The 18,656-nt window shown below is 39.2% G+C and overlaps 1 protein-coding gene across 12 annotated transcripts in view; it reads left to right on the forward strand.

Annotated features, from left to right (window-relative positions):
* The window catches only part of CPEB1 (cytoplasmic polyadenylation element binding protein 1), a 93,861-nt gene that overhangs the window by 14,103 nt on the left and 61,102 nt on the right, over positions 1–18,656 (forward strand). For 10 of the 12 annotated variants that reach the window (XM_073882205.1, XM_073882196.1, XM_073882193.1 and 7 more), the window contains exon 2: positions 4,878–5,052. Coding sequence is in view for 5 of the 12 variants with exons in the window: in XM_073882196.1 (XP_073738297.1) it covers positions 4,878–5,052 (175 nt within the window). In the remaining 7 variants the exon portion in view is untranslated. Of the gene's footprint in view, positions 1–847; positions 993–4,877; positions 5,053–18,656 lie in introns of all 12 variants that reach the window. The other 2 variants (XM_073882198.1, XM_073882199.1) reach the window with 1 other exon arrangement.

The following is an 18,656-nucleotide window of genomic DNA, read 5'->3' on the forward strand; positions in this document are numbered from 1 at the left end:
CATCTAAAAAACTTCTAATTAGAAAATCTTATTCTAAGAAAATTTTTTAGTGTGAACACTGTTTTGCTGGAGGCTTAGTAAATTCCAGTCTATGTAACCCAGGTTAAAACTCCCATCTGGAAGAATAAACTGTGTGTCTTTGAGACAGTCTTCCATAAATCTCTCAACTGGCTTTTCATGAAGCCATAGTAAATGATTAGCAGGAATAGTCTTGAAGGGGCCTGTGATCTAGGTATTGTGTTTTTGATTAATGGCAAACTGAATCATAATCAACCTAGAGGTTGTAGAGTTGGCATTCATTTATGACCATTAAATATTCCCAGACCAGGATTTTGACCTAAAGAATGGCCATCCCATCACCATGTTGTTGCTGGGTTGTATGGTCTCTGAAGGCCTTGCCAGAGTTTCTAAATTAGGCAATTCTAGCATACAAATAAGTATAAAATTTGGGGATCTTAGTCTTTAAGTAGAAAACATAGCTAGGTGGTATGGGTTCAGATTTTTAGAGTTAAGAGTGATCGTTTCAAATCACAAATGCAGAAAAACCTCCAGTTAGAAGTGCTAAACAAGTGAATGAGCTTCTTGGTGAAATTGACTGGGATGAGCCTATCCATGCACTTTATAGATTTCTCATTACTACAAAGTCTGCAAAGTGGATGGTACTCCATTTTATACCCAAGGCAACCAAGGCTCATAGAAGATGCTTAAACGGTAGAGTTAGTATTTATACTCCAAGGCCTCTGTTCATTCTGCTTTGTGAAACAGTGATTCAGTTTTGGGAAAGATTCTTCCCTTGTGGAAAAAGGAAACGCTTCTTTTCTGACTGTTGTCTCCCTCTCCCTCCCAGCTGAGAATTATTGCTGTAGGAGACCAGTGTGTCATGATGGGAATGTCAACTTTTACCTGTTGAAGAGGAGAACATTGAGACCTGCTATAAAATAGCTTGTATTAGCAGAGATTCCTCATGAACTGTTCTTTCTGACAATAAGGAGGTACAACTAGTGGTTTTTTTTTTTTTTTTTTAAGATTTTATTTATTTATTTGACAGAGAGGGAACACAAGCAGGGGGAGTGGGAGAGGGAGAAGCAGGCCTCCCGCCGAGCAGGGAGCTCGATGAGGGGCTCAATCCCAGGACCCTGGGATCATGACCTGAGCCGAAGGCAGACGCTAAACGACTGAGCCACCCATGTGCCCTGGTACAACTAGTTTGATCTCGACACCATTTTTAGCCAGTGACAGTAAGAATTACTGTTTCTCTTTTCTAGCATTGCCAATTAATTTGCTCTTTTGATCCATGGTTCTCAATAGTATTATGATTTGCATTCCAAGTCTCTGATCCTCTTAAAGCCTCCTTTCGTGTCCATTGTGAAAGACCAAATAAAGGTTTAAATAAAAACCTGCAAATGATCTCACTTTAAGGGAAAATATGCCAAAAATAACCATGAAAATTATCAGACAACAGTGGTATAACCAAGGGGGTGGGGACTTTTTCTTTATAGTGAAACATATGAACTCAGACCTATACATTGATCAGTTAAGATAGAATATAGAGTAATGGGTGTGGATAAAAGGTCTGTGTTTTGAAAATGAGAAACTGAATTCATTTAGCTGGAGAGTTTGAAGGATCACTAAATTGTGTTGTTATTTACATGTTTTAGGTAGTTCAGTTTGTATCCTCTCTTTAGTCCTTTTAATTAAGCTTTCTAAATGAAAGGATTAGGAAAATTCAGCATGGAAGGGCCTGGGGTCTTCAAAAGAATAGTTGGCTTGTGTCCTCAGTACGTTTTCTCCTTTAATGAGCAAATAGTCTTTTCTTCAGGGATCCTTGTGGTAACCTCTGACCCCTTGCTGCAATAGTAATGATCCTACCCATAGCCAGCATTCATCTGCTCAGCGTGTGATTATGTGCCAGGTACTGTGCCAAGCATGTTACGTGTGTTAATTCACAAAAAGCCATATGAGGCCGTAGTATTACTTTTATCCCTATTGTGCACATAAGCAAAGTGGTAGATCTGTTTCCCCTCAGGCATCGCTAGCTTTGATCTCCCCCCCCCTTCCAAATTGGTTATTCAAGGCAAACAATTGGTACTAATGTGATTAAGCAGTTTGGAATATTAATCAAACACTCCATTTCCTTTTGTTCTAATTACCCAAAGTCTTCTAGATAACTGGTTTGGTATACCTGAAAGGAAGGGAGGGAGGGAGGCATTCTAGATTGCATTTGCCTTGAGGTTCCAAGTTATGGTATATGTTCCTAATGGGATTTGCAGTGGGATAGCATTGGCCAGGTGTATTTCTAAATTGGGTTTTTTTCAGGCTGCTTGAGATGGTAAGATTCTTAGACCTTGCCCTTCTCCTGGGGAAGCAGGTTTCTCCCAGAGGGCTTCTGGGCCTGTGTCTTCCTTGGATGTCTGTGACACTTCCCTCAGTGGTTCTTCCTGTGCTCTTTCATGGTTGCTTGAGGTCTCCTGAGACTCACATACAGTATTTACCTCCTTGCCAGGATCTGGGAATCCATAGATCTATAGCACATCTGTACTAGTAAACAAAAATCAAATTAGTATTTGTGTATTAAGAGGGGCCTTTTAAAATTTGGAAACCTCTGATGTAGGAGATAATTCTAACTCCTTAACCTAGCATGAAGCCTTCTTTCCAGTTTGCTCTCTTGTACCCCGTGCCCTGCACATTGGACCACTTTTGATAATGCCCCTCTGTTCTCTTTGTGCTTCAGACTTTCTTCCTACTGTTAACTTTCGGGTACATTGTCTTCCTCTGAGCCCCCTTGGCTGAGAGGACAATGTATGATCACAGCAAACCGTAGCTTGTGTGGTGGCTGTTTACAGCATGATCAGATCTTAGTTCCCTTTCTGGACTTCAGAAATCTCTTTTGGTTGAGTCTGCCTAATCTGCCTACCCTTTGGGTGCTTACTGTACATAGCAGGCAGTTGGTTAATGTTGATTGGGCAGCAAATGAGTGAGGAAGCATGCAGCCTTAAGATCTGCAGTTTGATTGTAAATGCTTGCATCTTAGCCTTTGTGATGTTGCCTTAGTGAGGTTGAGCATCATCTTAGAAATCTACCGTTGTGAAAAGGGCCTTGTGTGTGTGGGTTTAACTGCTCTCAATGGTGGCTCTCTGGAGGGCTTGGGAAAACGACCTTGCAGGACTGTGTATTCTGGTCCTCCTCACAGCTTGCAGAGGATACCAGTCTTTTCAAGAGCTTGAGAATGATATGGGACTCAGGTTTGTTCCTTTAAGGCCATCCTGCAGAGCTGATAAAACTGCAAGTGCTTCTGGTCATTCTCATGCTTACCTGAATTTTAATAGGCTAAACATAGACACCCAGCTTTTTAAAATTTTGTTTTGAAGTGACCAGCTGGAAGATCCTAGGTGCTAGTTTCCTTACTTGGTGTGATTTTTCTTTCTTTTCCTCAAGGTAATTGGGAACTGTAGAGCTGATGAGTCAGACTCCCCTTAGAAATGACTCTGTCAGCCACTGTGTCCTTGCTTACTGTGTCAGGCACAGTAAGCAACCACTCAGGCTGAGTGAGGGAGAGTGAAGAATGGTACCAGATTTCTTTCTGGACACCTGGTGGATGGTGGTGGTGTCTACTGAGCTAGAGAATACCAAGAGAATCGATCTGATGGGGGGGGTCAGTTCATGATTGTATATCTGGCAGTGCAAGTTCAGATCTTAGACGAGTTGTCTGTACTTCTAATGACTATGTTGAGTTGTACCACTGGAACAATTCCTTTGGGTGGTGTTGTACCGCTCTCGGTGCTTACCATGTGTTCTGCTGTAAGTGTGCCTTCCGCTGTAGAAATAGCAGCCACTGTATGGCGGGCACCATGTTAAGTGCTTTATTACATCTTGTCAAAAGGGTGGTAGGTACGCTTCCCATTTCACAGATGGGGAAACTGAGGCAAAGAGGTTGAGTAACTGACAATAAAGGGCAGAACCAAACTTTCTAAACAACTCTATAGAGCTGTAATTCACATTACTATAAAATTCAGTGATTTTTAGTGTATAGTTTTGCGATCATCACCATAATCTAATTTTAGGATATTTTCATTATCTCAGAAAGGAACCTTGTACTCGTTAGCCACCATCTCCAAACCTTTGTCTCTCTCCACCCCCGGATGAAGGCAACTCATCTAAATTAGATTAGATTTGTCTGTTTTGGGCATTTCCTATAAATGGGCTCATAATAGGTGGTCTTTTGTGCCTGGCTTCTTTGACTTAGCATCAAGTACTTGAGGTTTATCCACTTGAGGCACGTATCAGTGCTTCATTTAAAAAAAAAAAAAAGATTTATCTAAGAGAGAGAGAGAGCGGGGGGAGGGGCAGAGGGAGAGGGAGAAGCAGGCTCCCTGCTGAGTGGGGAGCCCGATGTGAGGCTCGATCCCAGGACCCTGCGGTCACAACCTGAACCAAAACCAAGAGTCAGACACTCAACCAAGGGGCCACCCACACGCCCCGAGTGCTTCATTTTTTAAATTTCCCGATAATATCCTGTTACATAGATCTACCTCCAAAATTGAATCAGGGATTTCTGGTTCTAAAACTGCTGCTGCCACACCACGTGAATTCTTATACATGTCTCATTAGATTAGAAGGTTCTTGGGGCAATATCTTGTATTTCTGTGTTTTTCTTTTTCCCTCTTACCGTTCTTTCAGGAAACCCTGCTCATAATAGGACTCATTAAGTATTTTCATATATAGGCAAGAAATTCAAGTCCTTGTTACTTTATCTAACTCACAGCGTCGGATTGGGAGAAGGGGGGTTATTTATCATGAAGGACTGTAGAAAAACGTAAGTATCTTTTTTTTTTTTTTTCCCTAGGACGAAAAACTAAATATCTTTTTTCTATGTCTAGGAAGAAGAAGCCGGGAGGATAAAAGATTGCTGGGACAACCAGGAAGCACCTGCGCTCTCCACGTGTAGCAATGCCAATATCTTTCGAAGGATAAATGCCATATTGGATAATTCTCTGGATTTCAGTAGAGTCTGCACTACACCCATAAACCGAGGAATTCATGATCATTTGCCAGGTGACTTAGATTTGAAACCTTTAGTGTATGTTTTCGTACATACACTATGTATGTATGTAGACCTGTTTCTAGGCAGCTTTCTTGTGAGGCCTACGAAAAATGACCCTGACTCTTTGGTAATACTAGCCCCTTTTTGTAGCTTACTTTGTGGACTAGGTTTCCCTCTGGATGAAGACTGCCTTCGATTTATAATGTACAAATCTATTTTATGACCTATAAAAAGACTGGATAAAAAAGGATAGGTCAGAGGTAGCAGGACTACTTATATAGAGAATTATGATGTGAGTCATATGTAATTACAGGTTTTCTGGTAGTCACATTTAAAACGTTTTTTTTAAAAAAGGGATATTAATATTTTATGTAACCTAACATATAGAAAATATGGTAACCGTAGAGTCAATATAGAAACCGTTAATGAGATATCGTGTTCTTTTGTGAGTGTATTTCACATTTACAGTGCAGCTCAGTTGGAACTAGCTGCATTTCACGAGCTTGGTGGCCACGTGACTAGTGGTTACTATATTGGACAGTGCATCTCTTGGATATTTTAATCGCTTTTAACCATGAATGCAAGTCAACAAGCATTTAGTTCTGATGATATGTAGGCTCTCCCATAGGATAGTGGAGGGGAGAGGTAGCATACCCGAAGATGGTACTTCACAAGGAGGCTGGGAAGTCCTAAAATGTGTTTCATAATCTTCTGTGGAAGTTGCAACATGTTGTAAGAATGTTGATGGAATGTTTCTTGTTTGAGTTACTTTAGTTGAAAGTGAACATGTTTTTAATTTTTTAAATGTGCCTTGAGATAAATTTGGCAATAGTGGGGTTTGCAGAACAAGGACCGGTAATTGCTGTTTTTTCATCATAAATTCTTTGATTTACTTCTGAACTTGACATTGGAAATAATTCCCATAAAGATGCAGGTCTATGTGAACATAAAGTAGCTAAACGTCTGAAGGAGAGATTTCATTACAAACAAGACTGACTTGTAACTGTAGAATTTATTTCTATTAAGTTTTTCTAACTACAGGGCAAATGGCAGAAGGGCATAGGGGAACTAGGAATGCTGGTCGGGCTTGTCTCCTCAAACTTCCAAGAAAGTACATGTGTATCATTTTCTGTTAGTTGGTGTATGTCATGAACTAATAACCCTGATTGTTCTTTAGCTTATGCCAGGTTTTTAAAAACTCAGAAAATCTGCTTGGTTCAACGTACGTGTTCTGTTTTTCTTTGAGAAAACTGCATGAATTTTATTCCAATATGAATGACAATCAACGATGGCTTAAATCTCACTGGGTTGCCTCAGACATGCTGGGAACTTACTCAGGCACACCTCGGAGAAATTATGGGTTGGCTCCCAAACTACCGCAGCAAGGTGGATATTGCAATGAAGTGAGCCAAAGGAATTTTTTGGTTTCCCAGTGCATATGAAAGTTATGCTTATTACATCATACTGTAGTCTGTTAAGTGTGCAATAGCATGTCTGAAAAATGGTACATACTTCAGTTAAAACATACTTGATGGCTAAAAAATGCTAGCCATCATATGAACTTTCAGCAAGCCCTAGTCTTTTCACTGGTGGAGGGTCTTGTCTTGATGCCGCTGGCTGCTGACTGTTGAGGGTGGTGGTTGCTGAAGGTGGGGTGGCTGTGGCAGTTTGTTAAAATGAGACAACAGTGAAGTTTGCTGCATCGATCAACTCTTTCCGGAATGACTTCTCTGTAGTGGCCAATGTGACTTGATAGCATTTTACTCACAGTAGAACTTCTTTTAAAATTGGGAGTCAATCCTGTGTTACAGATGAGGAAACCAAATTTCCTCTGAGTTGGAGGACTTGTGTGAGGCTACGTAGCTAGTCAGGAAGTGGCTAATCTCAGACTCAGACCAGAGTCTGCTGTCACAGTGCATGTTGTTTGGCACCAGGCCACTTCCTAGCTCTCGGCTCCCACTGACAGAGCATCTTCAGGTGCATGCAGGTGTACATCCAGCTTCGACTTCTGTGTCCGTTCCGGTCTTGATTTTATTTGGGCTCCAGTGGATGCTGTGACTACTGGAGGTCAGATTTCCGCTGAGCCAGGTGCTTCCTACATAGAGCCCTGGCCTTTGCACCCAGATCACACTGCCCCAGCCTTGGGATGCCTTGGTTGGCGCTTGGGCCAAACATACATCAGTATTTCATTCTGAGACATTCACAGGTTCCAGGGATGAAGACAGGGACATCTTTGGAGACCTCATTCAGCTACCTCATCAAGTAATGCAGATCAACTCAACCTTGGACCTATAGTTCAGGTCCATCCCTGCAAAATCTGGCTTTAGATTCCATATCTCTTACTACACTTGGTCCCCCTGCCACAGTTGGCCAAATTCACCAGAAATTCAACAGCAAATAGGGAATGCCTACTTCATGCCAATCACTGTCGTTAGGCTCCAAGGATTCCTGACTTTATGTGGTATCCTCAGAACCTGCTCTCCCATCATGGATGGGAGACAGAAGGAAATAAACTAAACAGAAATAAAATAATTGCAAGTTTTAGTAGGTACTATGAAGTAATAACATTTTGAGTGACCTAGGCAGGAACTCTGAGGAGGTATGTTTAAAAATGGAGTCCTAAAGGAAGAGAAAGCACTAGATCACATAAAGAGTGTAGGGAAACATTTCAGACAGAAAAGTTTGGACTAAGGCTTTTGAAAGAGCTTGGCAGGTTTGAGGCACTGAAGGAAGAGTAGGGAAGGGGGAGTCCTGCACAATGGCTGCAGGGGTGGCGGGGGGCTTGAGTGGGCGGGTACCGTGGGCTGCACAAAGCCCCTGGATGTTCCTGTGAGAGTTGTTGGAGGTCCGTGGCCAGTGATATTAAAGGAGTGGTTTGTCCTCCAAACTTGATTACCCATGTCTCCAACAAAAAGGTGGAGGACAGAATGGAAGCCACACCTCATGATGGAGAAAATGAGTGTCGACTCATCGTTTTTTTTTTTTTTTGCTTTTTTTTGGGGGGGCTTGGGAAAGGTTCCTAGCATTGCTCCTGTATTTGCCAGTGCAGCCTCTTTACAACTTGGCCTCAGTGATCACTTTTTTTGCTTTAAAAATCATCATGCTCTTTTGACTCATTATGTCCAGATCTGAGACTCTCTCCTAAGGAGTAGTAATCAGTGCAAATAAGGATTTATGTAGAAGGATACTTAGAGCATCATTATGGTGGTTAAAAATTTGGGAAAGAAAAAAACCCAAAAAAACCTGAGTGTCTCCTAAGAGGAAAATATTTGTTTGTATATTAAAGTGATGGAGTATTTTGTAGTTATTAGAATAATACCTTTCAAGAATAGTAGCTTTCTACATGTTCAGTTACATAAAAATCTTCATAATATAGCATGAAATTAAGATAGAATACTAATCCATATATACACACATTCTCAGTTTTGAGACATATAAAATTAATATAAAAATATAAATACAGTGGAAAAAAATTGGAGTCTGTCCTCTCAGACCCTGCCGCTGCCTTATTGGCAACTGTGTGTAATATTCTAAATCCTTTGTTGCCATCCCAACAATCATCCCACAGCCTCTCCACCAGGAGTCGACCCCATCTCAGGAAACCACTTTCTTTGCTCTTCCACAAGAAGCAGCTCCTCCTCTGTTCGAGTTTGACCGTCAGATCACAGCAGTTCAGTCCCACCTTGAGGCTCCACTAGTAATTCTAGTTCTCTTGCTGTTTCCACCACATCTGCAGTGACTTCCTCCACAGACGTCATGAACCCCTCAAAGTCATCCACGAGGGTTGGAATCAGCTTCTTCCAAAGTCCTGTTCATGTTGATATTCTGACCTCTTTCCATGAATCGTGAATGTTCTTAATGGCATCCAGAATGGTGAATCCTTTCCAGAAGGTTTTCAGTTTACTTTGCCCAGACCCATCAGAGGAATCACTATCTATGGCAGCTATAGTCTTATGAAATATATTCAGTAATAAGACTTGAAAGTCGAAATTACTTCTAGACCCATGGGCTACAGAATGAATGTTGTATCAGCAGGTGTGCAAAGAACATCAGTCTCCTCGTACATCTCCGTCAGCTCTTGGGGGAGCAGGTGCATTGTCAATGAGCAGTAATATCTTGACAGGAATCTTCTGAGCAGTAGGCCTCAACAGTGAGCTTGAAATATTTAGTGTACCATGTTGTAAACATACGTACTGTCCGGGTTTTGTTGTTCCATTGACAGAGCACAGGCAGAGTGGATTTAGCATAATTCTTTGGGTCCCCAGGATTTTCAGAACGGTACATGAGCACAGGCTTCAGCTTAAAGACAGCGTCTGCATTAGCCCCTAACGATAGAGTCAACCCAACCTTTGAAGCTTTGTAGCCAGGCCCTGACCCTCCCTCTCGGGCTGTGGAAGTCCTAGATGGCATCATCTTCTGACAGAAGGCTGGTTGGTCCACACTGAAAATCCATTGTGTTGTGGAACCACCTTCATGAATGATCTCCGCTAGAGCTTCCGGAGACCTCGCTGCTGCTTCTCCATCAGCCCTTGCTGCTTCACCTTGCAGTTTGATGTTGTGGAGACGGTGTCTTTCCTCAAACCTCACGAACCAACTCTGCTAGCTTCAGACTTGTCTTCTGCAGCTTCGTCCCCTCTCTCTGCCTTCACAGAACTGAAGAGAGTGAGGCCTTGCTCCGGATTAGGCTTTGGCTTAAGGGGATGTTGTGGCTGTTGGAGTTTCTGTCGAGACCACTAAGACTTTGTCCATATCAGCAGTAAGGCTGTTTCACTTTGTTATCATTTGTGGGTTCACTGGTATAGCACTTGTAATGTCCTTCCAGAACTCTTCCTTTGCATTCACAACTTGTCTGTTTGGGGCGAGCGGCCTGGCTTTCGGCTTATCTAGACTTTCAACACACCTTCCTCTCACTGAGCCTAATCATTTCTAGCTTTTTGAAATGAGAGATGTGTGACTCTTCCTTTCACTTGGACACTTAGATACTTAAAGGATATTATCGGGTTATTGATTGGCCTAATTTTGATATTACTGTATCTCCAGGAATGGGGAGGCCCAAGGAGAGGGGGGGAACAGAAGGGGAATAGCTAGTTGGTGGAACAGTCCGCACACACATAATATTTAGCAATTAAGTTTGCCATCTCGTGTGGGCATGGTTTGTGCCGCCCCAAAACAATAACAGTGGTAACATCAAAGATCACAGATCATCATAACAAATACGATAATAATGAAAAGGTTGGAAAATATTGCAAGAATTACCAAAATGTGACTCAGAGACACGAAGTGAGCAAATGCTGTTGGAAAAATGGCACTGATAGACTTGCTACATGGGGTTACCATAAATCTTCAATTTATAAAAAAATCAATATCTGCAAAACACAATAAAACAAGGTATGCCTGTATTTGCCTTTTTCTATGTATATTTACACTGTGTCCATATTGATATTTTTAAGTCAAATCAGTATGTTTTAATTGCTGTTTAATAGTAATCTACATAAATATCTACAATATTTATCTGATCCTCTATTGGTAAGTGATTTTTGCTGTTATAAACAGTATTTTGGTGAACATCCTTATATATATCTCCTTGTGTGCACGTAACAAGCACTTCTCTAGCCTACATACCTAGAAGGGAATTGCAGAGTGATTGGGTATATACCATCTTCAAACTGTTAAGTTGCTAACTTCTTTCTTAAAGTGAATTTATCCGTTTACAATCCTGCCAGAATTTCATGAGAGTTTTTTTCCTACATCTTTGTAGACCCACTTATTGTCATAATTCAAAATTTCAGGCAGCCTTGGGTATAAAGCTTTCTTATTTTTGTTTTTGTCTATATTGAGAAATATTTTTTGCAGTTAAAAGAATACAGGTAGCATGTATGATCTGGCATCAACCCAGGAAAGATCTTTAGAACTGGACCTCAGTGTTCTTTTCCTTTATGCTGGTGTGTTTCTTGAGATTCCATTATACATAATTAAAAATCACTGGCTTAGATGAAATCATGCAGGAAATGCTGTTCTGCTACAAGCCGAACTGTTGAGCAGAATACTAAATTTAATGTTCTCTGCCTAGAAAAATCCTTCTCATTTTCAAGAACAGCTTTGTTATCACCTCTGAGAACTTTTTCTCACATTCCCCTGCCTCTCTCTGTTAGATGTGATGAGATCATTCTTGGCTATTTCAGACTGTTCATTGACCCCACTGTGTGGTGTTCTAAATGTAAATATATGTGGTCTCAAAACAGGGAAGATGAGGTAGAGTCTTGAAGAAGCATATTCAGTTTGCCCATGTCATAATAAACCTGCACAAAAGTGCAGGCTCTGGATGCAGATTAACTTGAGAACAGACCCTGGTTGTGCTGCTTACTTGCTCTAATCATGGCTAACTCTGAGTTTACGTTTCCTGAACTGTAACACAGGAGTCATAGCCATACCCATATACAAGCTTTTGGGGGAGCTTGAATAAGCTATGTGTGTTGAATTTGTAGAATAAAGCCCATAACTGCACTTACACACACTGTGGTGGTACTGATTGTGACGGTGTGGATATAGACAGTGCAGTTGTGAGAGAGCTTTGTGTAGGGTCATGATGTTGGAAAGTTGAATTCCTGGTTTCTGGTTTAGACTGTCAAGGACCAGGTGTTAAACACCCTTGGGTTCCCTGACCCTCAGTACTGCGTCTGGCACAGGGTGGGTGTCCTTACACGATTGATTGTATATATACATTCTCACAAACTGGGTACTGAAGCTGAAGGAGGCCCTAATTTTATGTTCAAATAAGTTCTCTCCCCACATTCTATATTGATTAGTGTCTAGGATTTTTCTTCTTTTTTATTGTGGTAAAATAAATTTACCGTCTTAACCACTTTTAAATGCGCAGTTCAGTGACATTTAATACATGCACATAGTTGAGCAACCATTACCACCATTCATCCCTATAATTCTTCATCCTGTAAAGCTGAAACCCTGTACATGTTGAACAACAACTCCCCCATTCTTCCCTCCCCACCACCCCCTGCCACTCGCCATTACACCTTAGGTCTTCATGATTCTGACTATTCTGAGTCCCTCATGTAAGTGGAGGCATACAGTATTTGTCATTTGTGACTGGCTTATGTCCCTCCCTTTTGCATGATGTCCTCAAGGTTCATCCATGTTGTAGCATTTGTCAGAATTTTCTTTAAGTCTGAATAATATTCTGTTACTGTATATATCTCATTTTGTTTATCCAGTCATACATTGATGGATACTTGGTTGCTTCCACATTTTAGCGGTTTGAATAATGCTACTATAAACATGCATGTACAAATCTTTTCAAGACCGTGCTTTTGCTTCTTTCAGGTATATATCGAGAGGTAATTGCTGTTCTATTCTTAATTTTTTGAGGAATCACCATACTATTTTCCACAGTAGTTGCACCATTTACATTCCCACCAAGAGTGCACAAGGGTTCCAGTTTCTCCATACCCTCACAAACCTTGTTGATAGTACCATCCCAATAGGCATGAGGTGGTATCTTAGTTTTGATTTGTGTTTCCCTAATGATTTGAGATGTTTAGCACCTTTTCACATGCTTATTGCCTATTTGTGTATCATCTTTGGAGAAACATCTCAAATTCCTTTGTACATTTTTTAATCAGGTTGTTTTTTGTTCTTGTTGCTGAATTTTAGCTGTTCTCTCTATGTTCTAGATATTAATCCCTCATCCGATACATGATTTACAAACTTTCTCCTATTCTGTGGGATGCCTTTTTAGTATATGTGCTGCCGAAACGAGCACTGTGGGATGCCTTTTTAACAACTTTATTTTTTTTAAGACTTTGTTTATTTGAGAGAGAGAGTATGAGCAGGAGGAGGGGCAGAGGGAGAAGGAGAGGTAGAAACAGACTGACTCCCCACTGAGCCGGGAGCCCGATGCAGGGCTCAATCCCAAGACCTTGAGACCATGACCTGAGCCAAAGGGAGCCACTTAACCAACTGAGCCACCCAGACACCCCTGTGGGCTGCCTTTTTACTCAGGAGAGTGCCTTTTGATGTACAGGACTTTAAAATTTTAATGAGATCTAATTTGCCTATTTTTTTGTTTACTTGTACTTTTGGTATCATATCCAAGAAAACATTGCCAAATCCAGTGTCATGAAGCTTTTATCCTGTGTTTTCTTCTAAGATCTTACGTTTAGGTCCTTAATCCATTTTTTAGTTAATTTTTGTATGTGGTTTTAGATAAACATTCAATTTTATTTGCATGTGTATATCCAGTTTTCCCAGCACCATTTGTTGAAGAGACTGTCCTTTTCCCCATTGAATAGTCCTGGCAGCCTTGTCAAAAAATCATTTGAACATATATGTAAGAATTTATTTCTGGGCTTTCTATTTTCCATTAGTTTATGTCTGTCTTTATGCCAATAACACACTGTTTTGGTTACTGTAGCTTTATAATTGGTTTTGAAATCAGGAAGTATGAGTCTTCCAACTTTGTTCTTTTTTTTTCCCAAGATGCTTTGGTTATTTAGGGTACCTGAGATTCCGTATGAATTTTAGGATGGATTTTTCTTTATGTATTTTGGTTATTAATTCCTTATCAGGCATGATTTTCAAATATTCTCCCATTTGGTAGGTTACCTTTTCATTTTGTTGATAGTTAGAAGGTTTTAGTAATGTATTCCCATGTGTTTATTTTTGCTTTTGGTATCAGGGTTTCTTCTATTTCTGCAACACTGTCATTGGGATTTTGATATGAATTGCATTGAATCTGTAGTTTGCTTTGGGTAGTACTGACATTTTAAAAGCATTAAGTCTTCTAATCCATGTAATGGACATGGGATGTGTTACCATTTATTTATGTTGTCTTTAACTTATTTTATCACTGTTTCTTAGTTTTCATTGCACAAGTCTTTCACTTTCTTGGTTAAGTCAGTTCCTAAGTATTTTATTCTTTTTGATGCTATTGTAGATGGAATAGTTTTTGTAATTTCCTTTTCAGATTGTTCATTGTGTCTAGAAATGCAACTGATTTTTTTGTGTTGACTTTGTATCCTGATACTTAGCTGAATTTATTCTAATAGTTTTTTGTGTACTCCTTAGGGGTTTCAACATAATAATCATATCATTTACAAATAGGGATAATTGTACTTCTTCCTTTCCAGTTTGGATGCCTTTTATTTTCCTTGACTAAATACTCTTGATAGAACTTTCATTATGTTGAATAGAAGTGGTAAAAGTGGGCATCCTTATTTTTTTTTCCCTGATCTTAGAGGAAAAGCTTTTAGTCTTCCACCATTGAGTATTATATTTGCTATGGGTTTTTTTTTAATATAAGGCTTTTATTATGTGAAGGTATGTTTCCTTTTATTCCTATTTTGTTGAGTGCTTTTATCGTGAAAGTATCTTCTCAGGTACTTTCTCTGCATCAAGTGAAATGATCATGTGGTCGGTTTTTTTTTTTCCACTGTATTTTACTTTTAATTATACTATGCAGATTTTCTAAGCACAAACACAGTACAACACCAACATGGTTGGGTTTTTCCCCCCCCCCATTCTTTTTGTTGATGGAGCATATAGGTTTTTTTGTATGTTGAACCATCCTTACATTCCAGGAACAAATCCCCTTTGGACACAGTGTGTAATCCTTTCAGCACACTGTGGAATTCTGTTTGCTAGTATTTGTTGAGTGTTTTTGTCCAATTTTTGGTTTTGATCAGTGTTCACAAAGGATGTTGGTCTGTAGTTTGCTTGTAGTGTCTTTGGTATCAGGATTATGCTGCTTTCACAGAATGAGTTGAGAAGTGTTCTCTGCTCTTCAGTTTTTTTGGAAAGTTTGAGAAGGGTTGGTATTAGTTCTTTAAATGTTTGATAGAGTTCACCAGTGAAGCCATCAGGTCCAGGGCTTTCCTTTGTTGGGAGATTTTTATTTATTGATTCAATATCCTTACTAGTTATAGATCTATTCAGATTGTCTATTTCTTTGTGATTTAGTCTTGGTAAGTTTTGTGTTTCTAGGAATTTGCCCATTTCATCTAGATTATTCAATTTTTGAAGTACAGCTCATAGTACTCTTCTACAATCCTATTTCTGTAGGGTAGGTAGTACTGTCCCCACATATGTTGATGTTAGTAATTCAGTCTTCTCTCTTTTAGTTCATTTAGTTAAAGATTTGTCCATTTTGTTGATCTTTTCAAAGAACCAACTTCTGGTTTTATTGATTTTATTTTTTTCCTTTTTTTTTTTTTTGTCTTTTATGTTTATCTCTGCTCTTATTTCCCTTCTTCTGCTAGCTTTGGGCTTAGTTTATTCTTCTAGTTCCTTACCTTGTAAAGTTAGGTTGTTGATTTGAGATTTGTTTTTTTGATGAAAGCGTTTATAGCTGTAAATTTCCCTCTTAGCACCACTTTTGCTGTGTCCCATAGTTTGGGTATGTTGTGCTTTCATTTTCATTTGTCTCTTAAGTATTTTCTAATTTCTTTGTGATTTCTACTTTGATCCATTGGTTGTTTAAAACATGTTTAAAAAAATAGGTTTAATTTCCACAGTATAGTGAATTTCCCAGTTTTACTTTTATTATTGACTTCTAGCGCCATTTGTTGTAGTCAGAAGATACTTTGTATGATATATATCTTTTTAAATCTATTGAGGCTTGATTTGTGGTCTAACATATGGTCTGTCAAAGAAAATGTCCTATGTGCACTTGAGGAGAATGTGTATTTGTTGTTGGGTAGAATGTTCTGTATATATCTGTCACATCTAGTTGGTTTATTGTGTTAAGTCTTGTATTTCCTTCTTTAAATTCTTCTTTTTGGTTTTTCTCTGTTATTGTGAATTGGGGTATTGAAGTGTTGAACTCTTGTAGACCGTTTCTCCTCAATCCTGTCAGTATGTTTCATACATTTTGATGGTCTGTCATTAGGTATGTAAATGTTTATAATTTTTGTATTTTGATATATTGAACCTTATATTAATATGTAACATTCTTCTTTTGTCTCATAACCTTTTTTGGCTTAAACCTGTTTCGTCTGGTATTAATATAGCCACCCTGCTCTCTTTTGATTACTATTTGCATGGATACATTTTTTCTGTCATTTCACTTTCAAACTGTCTTTGTGTCTTTGGATCTTGAGTCTTTTGTAGACATCATGTAGGTGGGTCATGTTTTTTTATCCATTCTGCCAGTGTCGCGCTCTCTTTTTCTAAGTAGGGTCCATGTGCAGTGTGGAGCCTAGCACGGGGCTTGAACTCACAACCCTAGGATCAAGACCTGAGCTGAGATCAGGAGTTGGACACCTAACTGACTTAGCCACTCAGGAACCCCCAGTCTGTCTTTTGATTAGAGAGTTTAATCTATTTACATTTAATTATAAGGAGGGACTTTTGTCATTGTGTTGTTTTCTATATGCCTTACAGCTTCTTTTTGCTTCTTATTTCTTATATTAATGTCTTCTTTTATGTTTAGTTGATTTTTTTTTTTTTTTTGGTGAAATGTTTAAATCTCTTGTTTCCTTTTGTGTGTATCCTATAGCTTTTTTCTTTTTGGTTACTCTGGGGTGGTTACATTTGACATCATAAAGTTATAACACTCTAATATGGATTTATACTAGCATTTTTCAATAACATACAAAACCTTTGCTCCTTTACAAGTCTTTACTCATCCCTTTCAGTTGTTGTGACAAGATTACATCTTTATGTAGAAAACAAGATTTCAAATTACAAACCAAAGTTAGTCATACTAACTTTTACAGTAATTATTTTGTTTCTTTAAATGTGGTAGTCTTTGAAATCACATGGAAAAAAAGGGTTATAAACCATTATTACAGTGATCCCTGCTGTTTAAAAAATTCCAATATAGTTAACCTACGGTATTATAGTAGTTTCAGGTGTACAGTATAGTGATTTAGCACTTCCATGCATTACTCAGAACTCATCATGATAAAGGTGATATTAGTCCCCTTTTATCTCTTCCATTTTCCCACTACCTCCCATTGGGCAACCAATGGGAGGTAACTCTGGGGTTAAATGTCTGTTTTCTTGTTAGTCTTTTTTTCCATTGTTTCTTAAGTTCCACATATGAGGGGAATCATAGGGTATTTGTCTTTCTCTGACTTCTTTTGCTTAGCATTATACTCTCTAGTTCCATCCATGTCATTGCAAATGGCAAGATTTCATTCTTTCTTATGGCTGAGTAGTATTCCATTGCAATGACACTTTTGTAATTGCCCACATGATTACTCTTGTGGAGATGTTCACTTCTCCACGAAGCTTCAGGTTATAGTTGAGTGTCCTTTCGTTTTACCGTGCAGAACACCCTTGAGCATGTTTGCAGATCATACTTTTAATGGTCATGAACTTCCTCAGCTTTTGTTTGTCTGGACATGTCTTAATTTCTCCCTCACTTTTGAAGGACACTGTTTGTGGATATAGGATTCTTAGTTGGTATTTTTTTTTCCTCTTAGCACTTTGAACTTATGGGCCCATAGTTTTCTGGCCTCAAAAGTTTTTGATGAGACACTGCTGACATTCCTACTGAGCAATCTTGAATATGGTGATTGGCTTCTCTCTGCCACTTTCAAGATTCTCTTTGTCTTTTTTTTTTTTTTTTAAGATTTTTTTTTTTTATTTGACAGAGCACAAGCAGGGGGAACAGCAGGCAGAGGGGGAGGGAGAAGCAGACTCTCTGCTGAGCAGGGAACCCCACACAGGACTCAATCCCAGGACCCCGGGATTATGACCTGAGCTGAAGGCAGACGCTTAACCAGCTGAGCCACCCAGGTGCCCCTCTCTTTGTCTTTTGAAAGTATGATTATACCGTACCTCAGTGTGGGTCTCTGAATTCATCTGACTTGGGGTTATTTTGTGCTGCTTCAGGGTTCATGCTCATTTTCATCACATTTCAGAAGTTTTAGGCCATTATTTCTTCAGATATTCTCTCTGCCCCTTTTACTCTGTTCTCCTGGGACTCCCATGATGCATATGTTAGTCTCCCTGATGGTGTCCCACGTCAGTCCCTGAGGAGCTGTTCTCTGAAATCTTTATTTCTTTCTTCAGCCTCGATCATTTCCACTGTCCTGTCTTAAAGTTCACTGATTCTTTCTTCTGCCTGCTTGAATCTCTTTAGCGAAATCTTCAATTTCAGGTATTGGACTATTCAGTTCCAGATTTTTGTTTGTTTGTTTCTTTGTAGGTTTTCTGTCTCTTTATTGACATTTCCATTTTGTTTACACATTGTTTTCTTGACTTACTCCACATCTTCCTTTTATTCCTTTATCATCTTTAAAACCACTGTTTTAAAGTCTTTGTGTAACATATTTTCCAGGGTCTTTTCAGGGAAAGTCTTGTTGATCTTTCTTTTCCTTTGAATAGGCCATACTAGTTTCTTTGTGTGCCTTTCGATTTGTTTGTTGAACACTGGATTATAACATGGTAACTCTGGAAAACAGACTCTTTGCCTTTCCCAGCGTTTTCTTTTGTTTTTGTTTTTTGTTTTCTCTTGTTACTGTTTTTGCTGGGTTCAGTTTTTGTTCTGTGGTTTGTGGTTTTATTGTTTTTGTTTTTGTTTTTTTGGTTGTCGTAGGCAGTCTCTGTGTTGAGGATCAGCCTGAGGCATGTTTATACTTAGGTGTTTTCTCAG

Source organism: Callorhinus ursinus, unplaced genomic scaffold (genome assembly GCF_003265705.2).
Source record: "Callorhinus ursinus isolate GAN/ISIS: 27379988/994484 unplaced genomic scaffold, GSC_fseal_2.0 scaffold45, whole genome shotgun sequence".
NCBI lineage: Eukaryota > Metazoa > Chordata > Mammalia > Carnivora > Otariidae > Callorhinus > Callorhinus ursinus.